General features: G+C 44.1%; 1 protein-coding gene across 1 annotated transcript in view; it reads right to left on the minus strand.

Moving 5' to 3' along the window:
• TM2D3 (TM2 domain containing 3) overlaps positions 1–4340 on the minus strand; it is a 21566-nt gene extending 17226 nt beyond the window's left edge. Inside the window, 1 exon segment of the mRNA XM_073618841.1 lies at positions 4190–4340. Within this exon segment, the coding sequence (XP_073474942.1) occupies positions 4190–4271 (82 nt within the window). The 5' untranslated portion in view covers positions 4272–4340.
• Between the last annotated feature and the right edge of the window lie 10169 nt (positions 4341–14509).

The raw sequence follows: 14509 nt of genomic DNA on the forward strand, positions 1-14509 counted from the left end.
GCTGGTATAGAGTCCTGACCACCTTCACAAGACACAAGATCTCCCCCTGCACATCAAAACTTTGCTGCAGATGCGGTCGGGGAGAAGCCTCTTACCTGCATATCTTTTGAAACTGCCCAAAGATTTGCCCTTTCTGGGACCAAGTGCATCACTTGGTGCTCAAGCTCACATCAGTGGATCTGGGTACTCACCCTATGAGTTACCTGCTTCACCTCAACTATGTTCCACTTTCTCTGTATAAATCATCGCTCACAACACATTTGCTAAATGCAGGCAGGGATTGTGTCCTAGCCTTTGGGAAACAATCTGTCACTCCCTCCATTTCCTTGTGACTGTCTAAAATGAATGACATTGAACATCTTACAGCCTCCTTTTACCATAGGGAGATGAATTTTTGGTATACGTGGTAGCCTTGGTCGATTTTTTCCTGTTCTACCGCTTATCAGGATTTAATGTAGAGGTCGACCGATATGGGTTTTTCTCTGGCCGATGCCGATATTTAGAAATCACAGTGGCCGATGGTCGATCTAAGATGCCGATTTTTTGGGCCGATATATTAGGCCGATTTTTTTTTTTTTTTTATCCTTCATCTCATAAAATCTAACAGTTAGGCTCGGTTCACACAGGGACGACTTGTCAGGCGACCTAGTCGCCTGACAAGTCGCCTCCCGTTCTGTGCTATGGAAACGTTCTAAGGGGAGCTACGCAAGTCGCTCCGACTTAGAAAAAGGTTCCTGTACGACTTTGGGGGCGACTTGGGGCGACTTGCATAGACTTCTATACAGAACTCGTTTTGCAAGTTGCCCGGGCAGTCGTGTGCAGGTCGCCTCGGTGAGGCGACCTGCAAGTCGTGCCGCCTCTGGTGTGAACCAAGGCTTAGACCCCTTTCACACTGGGGCGTTTTTCAGGCGCTTTTGGGCTAAAATAGCGCCTGTAAAGTGCCTGTAAAACGGCTCCCCTGCAGTCTCAGTGTGATATCCCGAGTGCTTTCACACTGAGGCGATGCGCTGGCAGAATGTTTAAAAAAAGTCCTGCAAGCGGCATCTTTGGAGCGGTGTATACCGCTCCTCCACCACTCCTGCCCATTGAAATGAATGCGCACCACTGCCGAAGCGCCTGCAAAGCGTTTCGGCAGCAGCGCTTCAGGGGCGCATTTAACCCCTTCCTCAGCCGCTAGCTGGGTTATAAGCGCCCCGCTAGCAGCAGTATAGCGCCGCTAAAATGACGGTAAAGCGCCACTAAAACTAACAGCGTTTTACCGTCAATGCATGCCCGCTCCAGTGTGAAAGCAGCCTTAAGTAATACAGAAAATTTTTTACATTTAAACATTAAACAAAACAAACCTCCAATCAGTTCACTTGTATGTAGAATTTAGGTTAAAAAAAAAAATAACGATATCTTAAATATTAAATACACAAAAACAGGTAATCAAAACTTTTGGACGAAAAAAAATGGGCTAACTTTACTGCTTATTTTTTTTTATTTATTTCATTAGTGTATTTTTAAGAAAAAAATTGCGTTTGAAAGACCGCTGCACAAATACCGTGTGACATAAAATATTGCAACAACTGCTATTTTATTCCCTAGGGTCTCTGCTAAAAAAAAAATGTTTGGGGATTCTAATTGATTTTCTAGCAGAAAATACAGGATTTTTACTTGTAAGCAACAAGTGTCAGAAAAGATTTAGTCTTTAAATGGTTAAACTGAGAGCTTCTACACACACAGAGTTCAGCTCATTGATAAAAGAACCTGAAAAGATACAATGTATCTTCTTATCAGACTTGGCAGGCTGCCCAGGGAGGAGAGAATCCTCTCCACAGATAACTTTCAGGCAACTTGCATTGACTTCTATTACAGAAGTCATTTGCAAGTCCCGCTGAAGTTATAATCGGCTTTTTTTATCATCACAATCGGCCGATGCCGATTAAGTAAAAAAAGCCAAATATCGGCCGATATATCGGTCGACCTCTAATTTAATGTGCCCCTCTGATACAGGTCACCACAAACTGATGCCAATAACAGGGTTTAACCTAGAGCAGGGATCTCCAGCTTTTGTAGAACTACATGTCCCATGAGGCATTGTAAAACTCTGACATTCACAAACATGACTAGGCATGATGGGAATTGTAGTCCCTGAACAACTGGAGGGCCGTAGTTTGGAGACCCCAGACCTAGAGCATTACAGCCTGGACTATCATTTCAAATTCGATTATCCCCTGGTGGCCTGGGTTCCCTCTCCTGCTGGCGCATTCCTCCCCAACTCCCTTTTTTTACCCCGCCATTATTCCTCACTCGTTATACAACATTTTTTGCCAAGTAGCATGAGGTTCTGGTTTCCGGCATAAAACCAGCGCGGGAGTCGTCTATTTCTTTGGAGGATGCCTCCCCATCATTCAAGGTGCCATTGTGGACCTTTGCTTTGATGTTATGACTAGGGGTCTTCAACCTCAAACAGCCTACTTTGTTTTGATGTAAAAATTGTCCTTTCTCCGACTACTCAGCCAGTTACAGGCAAGATTCCAGTACAACCACTTAAAGCCAAATGACGTACCAGCGGAAAGTGGATAGAGGTGATCCTGATGTGATGGAGGACTCGTGTATGGGGGGGGGGGGGTTCTAACATAAGGGGGTGACTGATGGGAAGCGGGTCCTCTAATGTGAAGCCACTTTCTTCAAGGCGGTTGTGTGCATCATACAGGTTGAGGTTTGTTTACCGTTTTTCCACATTAGACTGGTGTGCCTCGAGATTTATCATACCTTCAACTGCTTCAATACCGGGCACTTTAACCCCCTTCCTGCCCAGGCCAATTTTCAGCGCTGTCACACATCGAATGACAACTGCGTGGTCATGCAACACTGTACCCATATGAAATTCTTATAATTTTTTTTGAGACAGAGCTTTCTTTTGGTAATATTTTAACACCACTGAGGTTTTTATTTTTTGGGAAACAATGAAAAAAGACCAAAAATTTTCTAAAAAAAAAAAAAAAAAAAAAAAAAAAAAAATACATTTTTCTTAGTTTGTGTTATAAAATGTTGTAAATAAGTAGTTTTGTTTTCTTCACTAATGTGTGCTGATAAGGATGCACTGAAGAGGAGGCATTGATATGCAGCACTGACAGGAATTAAAGGGGTTGTATACCCGCACTGAATTTTTTTTTTTTTTTTTAAACAAAAAAACCTGTAAGGTAAAGGCATAATGAGCTAGTATGCAGCTCATTATGAAATACTCACCTTAGAACGAGGCCTCGGCATCTGATCCCAGTCCACGCCAAGGGAGCGGACATGTTCCCTCTGTGTTTCTTCCGGGTTCGCGGCTCTGGGGCTGTGAGTGGCCGGAGCCAAGATTACGTCACTCCCACGCTTGCGCACAGGAGTCTTCTTCCCAGCAAGGTCCGGCAGCGTCTGCCAACATCAGCATGCAAAGTGAAGAGCTCCTAAACCGTACAGGAGATATTCATTTTACCTACAGGCGAACCTTATTATAGGCTTACCTGTAGGTAAAAAAAAAAAAAAAAATTTAAAAAGGGTATACAATCACTTTAAGTGAAGGGGCAGAAGGCTGGACACAGCTAATCAAATGTCCTACTTCATACGCTCTTTACCATGACCGGTGATGCATTGTGTCCAAGGGACAACACGCACCATGGATCGTCACGCATGAGCGACCCTTTCCAAAGGACGTCATATGAAAAAGTCAGGACCCGAAAGCCCCCGCCCAGCCATCAATCTGTTATAGGCCAGGCGGTGTTAAAGGGTGCTGCATCTGCAGAGATGGAGAAATGTCGGGTTCCTGTAAGGAATGGTATCCTGTTAGGTTTTTTCAGAGATTTCCCATAACAGGAAGTGAGAAGAAGAAATTCCTCCTAAGTGAGGGAATCTCTGTTTGCACCCACTAGAGGATTTCCCCACTAGTCCTGTTCTGGGGACAACCCAAACCTTCAGGGACAAGAGTCACCAGGACAAATAGTGAGGGTGAATCTCCCTAATGGGGACACAGAAAGAAAAACTTGGCTGGGGTTCTAAGCCATCTCTAGAGACTCACATCTGCAGTGTACACAAGATCACTATGACAGAGATGAATTATCCATCCCCACCCTATGAGGACACACAGTCCTGTCATTGTACCATCCGCTCTACAGGAAGAGGAATGCATACAGGCACTCCCCCTTGTTCGGAGAACACTTACCGCGCCCAGAGAAAACATACAGCTGTGATAGGAAGAGCACCACTCTACACAGCCGCTTCAGGACCGCTGACAGTTCAGCCATGTTGCTGGGACAAGGAGCTTCCTCCGTGCGCACTGCGCAGCCGCACCCAGAGCACGGAGCTGCGTCTCACGCCTCGTTCTGAGAACACCAGCAGCACATTGGGCGGGGTTGTGTACGGAGTTCTTGTGTAGTGAAAATAGTGGGCGGGCCTGTGTACGGGGCTCTTGTGCAGTGAGAATAGTGGGCGGGGCTGTGTTGGAATCTCCGATGTAGTGGGAGGGGTTGTGTATGGGAATTCTAGTGTAGTTAGTATAGTGGGCGTTACTTTCTACCCGAAATCCATTGTAGTTTGTAGTGGGTGGGGCTATGTATAGGAGCTCCGTTGTAGTAAATACAGTCCGTGTTTCATTAGAATCGGCGACCCGTCAGATTAGGTAACGGAGGAGACGTTCTGTCAGCTGAATACTTACTGCGCATGTGCATGTTTGCTAATCTGACAGTACACCTGTGTTTCGTCACATATGGCGCTCCATCACATTTGGCTACCCACTGGACTGCGCATGCGCAACGCCGCCATATGCGTTCCAACACTGCGGCGGTCTGCGCTTGCACAGAATTTTGTGGCCACACCCCTGAGTCCAGGTTCAAGCCCCACCATCTAAGTGGACATAGAGTTAGATTATAATTATGTTGAGGGAAGCGAGCCTGTGAGGGGCCCTGTGGCAAAGTGGTGTCTTACAACAGTGTTGGAACGCATATGGTGGCGTTGCGCATGCGCACTCCAGCGGGTAGCAAAATGTGATGGGTAGCCGAATGTGACGCGACTCCTGCAGTTAAAAGAAGGCAGCAGACATCTTACTACACCCAGCTACGTCTTGAATTTCAGTCATTTTACCAATAAAGTGAGTGTATATAAATAAACATAGTGTATTCAGATCTGTCATGCTGTTTTCATGTTACATTTTCAAAGTGTAAAGTATGGGGTGTATCAAAATGGCCTCCGCCACCTTCCTACTGCTGGCATCCTGGCAGCTTCTTGGAAAATATAACATTAAAAACAGCATCACAGATGTCAATATAGTATAGCGATACCCCCGAAAGAGCTGCTTAAGTATGTTCAGTCCGTTACTCTGCCTCTCACGCCTAGTAACAGCCTCCGCCCTCTCTGACACACCTGGCAATAGTGTAAGTGCAATGACCAATGAGAAACACACATTATTATAAAACACAGAAATTGTCTTTACTGCAATATTTCTGTGGAAGAATAACAGACAGTAACAGTATATATTTAACCACTTAAGGACTGAGCCTCTTTCTGAGATTTGTTGTTTACAAATTAAAAACATTTTTTTTGCTAGAAAATTACTTGGAACCCCCAAACATTATAAAATTTTTTTCTAACACCCTAATAAAATGGCGGTCGTTGCAATACTTTCTGTCGCACTGTATTTGCGCAGTGGTCTTACAAGCGCACTTTTTTTGGAAAAAATACACTTTTTTGAATTAAAAAAAATAAGACAATGGTAAAGTTAGCCCAATTTTTTTTATATTGTGAAAGATAATATTACACTGAGTAAATTGATACCCAACATGTCACTCTTCAAAATTGCACCCGCTCGTGGAATGGCGACAAACTTTTACCCTTAAAAATCGCTATAGGCGACGTTTAAAAAATTCTACAGGTTGCATGTTTTGAGTTACAGAGGAGGTCTAGGGCTAGAATTATTGATCTCACTACCAATCGCGGTGATAACTCACATGTGTGATTTGAACACCGTTTACATATGCGGGCGCTACTCACGTATGCATTTGCCTCTGCACGCGAGCTCGGCGGGACGGGGAGTGTTTACATTTTTTTTTTTTTATTTATTTTACCTTTTATTTTTACACTGTTCTTTAAAAAAAAAATATTGTGTCACTTTTATTCCTATTACAAGGAATGTAAACATCCATTGTAACAGAAAAAAAGCATGACAGGACCTCTGAAATATGAGAGCTGGGGTCAAAAAGACCTCAGATCTCATATTTACACTAAAATGCAATAAAAAAAATAAAAAAATTGTCATTTGAAAATTTTTTTCTAAAATGGTCCTTTAAGAGCTATGGGCTGAAGTGACGTTTTGACATCGCTTCCGTCCTGCAATGGTATGGAGTCGGTGGGGTCCATCTCCCCCTCACTCGTCCCCATACCCAGGAAGGAGAAGCATCTGATCACCTCCGCTGCTACCGACGGCTCCGGTGGGCATCGGAGAGCGGTGGGAGGGGGGTGGCCCTCTCCCGCCGCCGATAAAAGTGGAATCTGCTGCAGAGGCCACTATTATCGGAAACCAGACCACCCGCTGAAGAAGAGGATACCGGGATTATGGCAGCTAGCTGCTGCCATAATAACGATATTCCCTTTCAAAGACAGGACATATGTCGGCGTGCTGCGGTCCGGAAGTGGTTAAGTAATTAAACTAGAGAGCAATAACTGAGATTTAAGTGCAATATAGCTCTCAATCATATATTCAAGCTGCTTTCAGGGGATTCCAAACCTGAGAATGTCCCCAAGAGCAGAGGCACTCTGAAAGAGGAAGTTTAATTCCTCTTTTTCCCCTGCAAAGTAAACGCATACTAGTCCATTATGTTGCACTTACCTGCAAAGGGAGCACACAATGTCACCGCTGTCCCCGCCGTGTGGAAGCGTCCATCTTCACCCCTCTTCCTTCCGGGGCCACAGACTCTGGCTCTCTGACTGGCCAGAGTCGTGTGACGTCACTCCCGCACATGCGCATGGGAGTCACCAGTCATGGCACGAGCCCTTTAGAAATGGCACAATCATGCCCTTTCTTCAGTGCGCATGCACCGATGACGTCAGCGCAAGCGTATATGGTTACATAGTTACATAGTAGGTGAGGTTGAAAAAAGACACAAGTCCATCAAGTCCAACCTATGTGTGTGATTATGTGTCAGTATTACATTACATATCCCTGTATATTGCGGTCATTCAGGTGATTATCTAATAGTTCCTTGAAGCTATCAATGCTCCCCGCTGAGACCACCGCCTGTGGAAGGGAATTCCACATCCTTGCCGCTCTTACAGTAAAGAACCCTCTACGTAGTTTAAGGTTAAACCTCTTTTCCTCTAATTGCAATGAGTGGCCACGAGTCTTATTAAACTCTCTTCTGCGAAAAAGTTTTATCCCTATTGTGGGGTCAGCAGTACAGTATTTGTAAATTGAAATCATATCCCCTCTCAAGCGTCTCTTCTCCAGAGAGAATAAGTTCAGTGCTCGCAACCTTTCCTCATAACTAAGATCCTCCAGACCCTTTATTAGCTTTGTTGCCCTTCTTTGTACTCGCTCCATTTCCAGTACGTCCCTCCTGAGGACTGGTGCCCAGAACTGGACAGCATACTCCAGGTGCGGGCGGACCAGAGTCTTGTAGAGCGGGAGAATTATCGTTTTATCTCTGCAGTTGATCCCCCTTTTAATGCATGCCAATATTCTGTTTGCTTTATTAGCAGCAGCTTGGCATTGCATGCCGTTGCTGAGCCTATCATCCACTAGGACCCCCAAGTCCTTTTCCATCCTAGATTCCCCCAGAGGTTCTCCCCCCAGTGTATAGATTGCATTCATATTTTTGACACCCAAATGCATTATTTTACATTTTTCTACATTGAACCTCATTTGCCATGTAGTCGCCCACCCCATTAATTTGTTCAGGTCTTTTTGCAAGATTTCCACATCCTGCGGAGAAGTTATTGCCCTGCTTAGCTTAGTATCGTCTGCAAATACAGAGATGGAACTGTTTATCCCATCCTCCAGGTCATTTATGAACAAATTAAATAGGATTGGTCCCAGCACAGAACCCTGGGGGACCCCACTACCCACCCCTGACCATTCCGAGTACTCCCCATTTATCACCACCCTCTGAACACGCCCTTGTAGCCAGTTTTCAATCCATGTACTCACCCTATGGTCCATGCCAACGCACCTTATTTTGTACAGTAAACGTTTATGGGGAACTGTGTCAAATGCTTTTGCAAAATCCAGATACACCACGTCTACGGGCCTTCCTTTATCTAGATGGCAACTCACCTCCTCATAGAAGGTTAATAGATTGGTTTGGCAAGAACGATTCTTCATGAATCCATGCTGATTACTGCTAATGATATCATTCTTATTACTAAAATCTTGTATATAGTCCCTTATCATCCCCTCCAAGAGTTTGCATACTATTGATGTTAGGCTAACTGGTCTGTAATTCCCAGGGATGTTTTTTGGACCCTTTTTAAATATTGGTGCTACATTGGCTTTTCTCCAATCAGCTGGCACCATTCCAGTCAATAGACTGTCTGTAAAAATTAGGAACAACGGTCTGGCAATCACCTGACTGAGTTCCCTAAGTACCCTCGGATGCAAGCCATCTGGTCCCGGTGATTTATTAATGTTAAGTTTCTCAAGTCTAATTTTAATTCCGTCCTCTGTTAACCATGTAGGTGCTTCCTGTGTTGTGTCATGAGGATAAACACTGCAGTTTTGGTTACTGAAGCCCCCCGATTCACTCGTGAATACTGAGGAGAAGAATAAATTCAATACCTCTGCCATCTCCCCATCCTTTGTAACCAGATGTCCTTCCTCATTCTTTATGGGGCCAATATGGTCTGTCCTCCCTTTTTTACTGTTTACATACTTAAAGAATTTCTTGGGATTTTTTTTGCTCTCCTCCGCTATGTGTCTTTCATGTTCTATCTTAGCCATCCTAATTGCACCCTTACATTTCTTATTGCATTCTTTATAAATTCTGAATGCTGTGGATGATCCCTCAACCTTGTATTTTTTGAAGGCCTTCTCCTTTGCTTTTATATGCATTTTTACATTGGAGTTAAGCCATCCAGGATGTTTGTTCGCTCTTTTAAATTTATTACCCAATGGGATACATTGGCTAATGCCCTTATTTAATATGCTCTTAAAGCAAACCCATCTCTCCTCTGTATTCTTTGTACAGGTTTAGGAGATATTTCCAGTACCTATAGGTAAGCCTTAAAGCAGAGGTTCACACAAAAATTGAACCTCCACTTTTCGGAACCCTCCCCCCTCCGGTGTCACATTTGGCACCTTTCAGGGGGGGAGGGGGGTGCAGATACCTGTCTAAGACAGGTATTTGCACCCACTTCCGGGCATAGACTCCCGCGGGAGTCTACACCTTTTTCCGTCCCCCCGCGCTGTCTGCTGGGACACACACGGATCCCAGAGACAGCAGGGACCATTCGGATTGCGCAGCGGGACTCGGGCATGCGCAGTAGGGAACTGGGAAGTGAAGACGCAAGGCTTCATTTCCTGATTCCCTTTCCGAAGATGGCAGCGGCAGCATCCGAGGGACGGTTCGGCCTCGGTGCCGACATCGCGGGCGCCCTGGACAGGTAAGTGTCCATATTTTAAAAGCCAGCAGCTGCAGTATTTGTAGCTGCTGACTTTAATAAAAAAAAAAAATTTGCGGGACTTCCGCTTTAATATAGGCTTACCTGTAGGTAAAAGTAATGGAAACAAAGAAGAATGGCAGCTCATCCGGAAATAAAATCAAAAGAATGTAATGATGAGTAAGCACGTCTGTGTGAAACGCATCCACTGAGCACCTTTTTTTTGGATTGATGTTTGTCATGTTCGCTTCATTTTATGGACTTTCAATAAATTCTTTTGATTTTACTTTCAGATGAGCCGCCATTCTTTGTTCCCATTGGATTTCCTTGGCTGCGGACCAGGCAGGCACCCGGATCTCTTCAGCAGCTCATCAGATCCTCACAGGTGGCTTTGAGCGGTGCGTTTCCAGCTTTCTCTCTGTAGGTAAAAGTGGTTGTACAGGGTTTACAACCACTTTACACTGTAAATAAAGCACAATATGACACTTTAAATAGGATTGGTTACCTTTACTCAGGTTGGCACTATTGAGTGTCCACCCTTTTGGATCCCTGGGACAAGACCAAAGTGGCTGATCTGCTGCCATCCCAGAGGAAGCACAAATATGCTGCTTTAAAGAAGTTCCTCTTTGCTGCATTTCCTGATGGGGACAAGGATCAGTCTGCTGACCAGCATTCCTTCACTGCTTCTCCAAAATATACAACCCAGAGACTGGGTTCACACTTAAGCGCATTGGATTTGGGTTTCTCCAAATCCAATTCCCATGACAGAAGATTGTGACCAGCTCTCTATGGAGTCTGTTTACACATCACCGGGGAGGCTGCAGAGCGCATTGCACAGGGGTCCTGTGTGTCTTTGGCTCCATTTCAGGTCCGAATTCAGGCAAAAATTTGGGCCTGAAACGGAGAAAAGGGACACGCTGGGCCCCTGCTATGAGCCACATCGGCTGAGCCTCTGTTCACACTGCTGCAACCCCAAAGCCATGTGATTTTGCATTGGGACTCAATACAACTTTCATGTGACTTTGGCCTTGACCAATCATACCAATGCAGAGTGTGACACATATTATTGAACCCTCTGATATTGCAGCACCTGAACCTTATGATCACTAACCATATTGCTTCCAGGGCAAATAATGAAATGATAAAAAATTAGGAAGACCCCATGCGTTACTGCAAGTGTGACATCTGAGGAAGCCTTCAGCATAGCAGGGGGGACTTGTCTCAGAGCCTGTGCACACCAGAACATGGCCAAGGGGACCCGCGTTCCATGTATGTTTCCGACAAAGACTTGGGGGGCACACCCTAACTATGCATTACATTAAAGATGTTGGTTACTTTGATGCAGTAGTGAGCCTATGCACTGTATGGCCATATGGTGCAACCAAATCCCCATATTTGCTTATTATGTTCAGGTGCCTTGTAGGATTTAAATATTTTTGTACGTGCGCGCTATAATCTTTTGTTCTGTTTGTATGGTCTTATGGCAGCACCATCTTTAATGTGATGCATTGTTAGGGTGTGCCCCCCAAGTCTTTGTCTGTTATATGGGTCCTGACCAGACCCCTGGGCATGGAGCATCCCATCATCCCCCACCAATACTTCTAATCAGTGTCCACCTGAGTTATAGGAGTCCTTTTAGTTCTCTCATAAAGAGGAGTGTATTATTCCCATGGTTGAGAAGTGGGATCTTTCATTCTATGAATAGTGTAGGACCCACTGAAAACAGGGTACTTTGACACAGTAGTGGGCTTAAGCACTGTATGGCCATATGGTGCAACCAAATCCCCATATTTGCTTATTATGTTCAGGTGCTTTAAATAGCCTTGTAGGATTTAAATGACACTTTTGTATGGGTGCGCTGTAAACAACTCGTCATTGTCAAATGCAGGTCGCAAACAGAGGGTGTTTGCCTGCACAGGATCACATGGTACAGAAGTGCCATGTGATACGGTTGCCGTGAGTTTCCAAAAGTAGTGCGTGCACAGCTCCATCTTTCTTTGTTTTTTGTTCTCATAGATTTATATGCTTTTTGGCTGTTATAAGCTAGTCTTTGGATGGTTTGAGTGTGGTATAGATAAATACTGTCCAGATATCCTGTCTCAGAGTGAGTTTTTTTTACGATTTTAATTTCTTATTTTATGTATGTTTTTGGTTTAGAGTACATAAATTCGTTTTTTTTTCCTCTTTCTAGGATTTTTTTTTTTTTTTTGTAGGAAGCTGTGAGAACTGTAATTTTCTGTGAAACGTTGGTCATTTTACCACCCAAATTTGGTTTAATAACCTGATAAGTCCATTTAGACTACTAGGTGTGCGTCTTATGTTTTTTTTTTTTTTTTATTTTTATTTATGATGCTTAGCCTGGGTTCACACTATAGCAATGCGGGAACTAGTGCAATTCCAGCACTGGTTCCCACATCGTATCTCTCCTGCAGGCAGTTTACACTGCCCTCTGGGGTGATCGTTGCTGTTCGTCTCTCCAGGGAGGGGTGGGATGTTAGTTTGTGAAGCCCACCCGAAATTTTGAGAACCAGCCTCCACTGCTGCTAGGGACTGTTATTACAGCCCCTTTAGGCTCCATTCACACTAGCGCGTTTTTTGATGCATTTTGCAGAAATGCATGGGAATTTTTTAACATGGTTTCCTATGGAACATGTTCACATCAATGCCTTTTTGTATCTCTGCGTTTTTGGAAAGGGTCAGGGACTTTTTTTTCATGCAAAATGCAGCGTTTTGCATGTAATAGAATTCAATGGACCAGCATTAAAAATGCAAGTGCAGCGTTTTTACAGCATTTTCGGCTTTTTTTTTTTTAGACTGTATACAGTCTAAAAAAAAAAAAAACTGTAAAAAAAAAAACAAAACGCAAAACGCTGTAAAAACGCTGCAAAAACTGCTGCTCAAAAACATGGCACGCATCACAAAAAAAAACTCCAGAAACGCTCAAAAGCAACATGCATAGGTGTGAATCGAGCCTTACTGATTAATACTTCCACATTTGTGTTCCCTACAGCTCTTTACAAATAACTTGGTATTTGTCAGTATAAAGCAAAATATATATAAAAAAAAAAAGTTAAAAGGGACGGACAGCACAGAAAAAGGTAACTTAGTGTGAAAGAAAGAAATAAAACAAAACTATTTACATAGCATAACCCAGATTATTTTTAATTGCCTGAGCAATCACTACTGTCTGCACAATAAGTAGCAAAGGCCCGCAAGTTAGGCAGCAGGGCTCTAGAGACCTTTGTGTGTGAATATTCCAGAATATTGGCATAAGCGTATAATTCTATAAAAATTTTGTACCTTTTAACATTAAAAACCAGAGCTCTAGTTTGTGATTTTATCTAGTCTGAAAAGATGCCATCAGTCTGCTGTAGGCAGAAGGAAGCATTTCCCCAGTCTCTTATTCCTCTGTGATTAAACTTTAGCATCATAACCGTGTCATCTTTAATGCCCCATTCACACTTGTGAATAGAGCGGTCACCGATTACATGCGAGAACCCTAGTGGGGGTTCCTGGTGATTACCTACGGAAAGCAACCCTATTGAAAGCAATGGGAGGCTGACAGCTCTTGCCATTAAAAAAAAGGTTCTGTGTGAGTTTGGTCCGAATGCAATGCGAATTCAGCCATACCGTCTGTATGGCGGACTTTGCATCGCACAGACATCGCATGTGATTTGCAGTGCGGTGCGAATCACATCCGATGTCAGACAGTACAGCAGTGTGAACCGGCCCTCGCACATGAATGGCCACGATTAGCTGTTGGAGCGGTCAGCCTCCCATCGCTGGAAACCCCTGGTGGGATTCTCGCATGTAATGGGTGGCCGCTCCATTTGCAAGTGTGAATAGGGCCTAAACCAGTATCTCAGTCCAAGAAGGAGATGCCAACCCAAGGAAATGCCTGAACAAAGATGGCACCTTGGAAATAAATGGGGGGAGAACCGTTATTTTTGAAAGCGTTAATAAATACCTGTAAGTGTTATATTTACACATTACTTAGCATGTATGAACTTAAATAGAAAAAATAAATACATATGACACTAAGCCCTAAGCCAGTCAGTGGCGGCTGGTGCTCAAAATTTTTCAGGGGGCGCAAACAAACTGAAAAATACTGACCCCCCCCCCCCCATCAATTGCAGCCTCACTGTGCCCATCAAACGCAGCTATTGCGCCCATCATATGCAGCCACATGTGCCCATCAAATGCAGTCACTTGTGCCCATCAAATGCAGCCAGGCTCAGCTGTCACTTCACTAATCCCCTAAATGCTCTGCGCCCCGAGCCCACCCTATTTTGAAGCCTATTAGAGCCTCTGGCTCTAATCATGTGCTTCAAAATACACACACCTCGCCTATCCCGCCATAGTAATTCATGTGTCCGGTGTCCTGAAAGGGACACGGGCCGCCACTGAAGCCAGTGGTTCTCAACTCCTGTCCTCAGGACCCACTAACAGGCCAGGTTTGCAAAATAACTGAAATACATGACAGGTGATATCATTTGCTGCTCAGTGATTGCGGTATTCTAGTCTGCATCTCCCCAAGGTAATACTTAAAATCTGGCCTGTTAGTAGGTCCTGAAGACAGGAGTTGAGAACCACTGCTCTAAGCAGTCCATAAAAATAAATAAAACACACACACACACGTATAAAGCACAGTCATGTACATTACAAATGTGCTCTGTGTTCTGATGGGTCAAAAATAAACTAGTGTAGTAATATAAAAAATACAAAGCGAGATGAGAGTCTGAACATGTAACCTGCCATAGTCATAGAACACGCTTACCTCCAGTTATTGAGTTCTCTCTCCTGTGTTAAGCAGAGAGGACTCAGTGGGCCACCACAAGGTCCACATCATGGCCCAAATTTTTTGAAAGTGCTGTGTGTGTAACCAAACACATTCTAA

This window comes from Aquarana catesbeiana, linkage group LG03 (assembly GCF_042186555.1).
Source record: "Aquarana catesbeiana isolate 2022-GZ linkage group LG03, ASM4218655v1, whole genome shotgun sequence".
Classification (NCBI taxonomy): domain Eukaryota; kingdom Metazoa; phylum Chordata; class Amphibia; order Anura; family Ranidae; genus Aquarana; species Aquarana catesbeiana.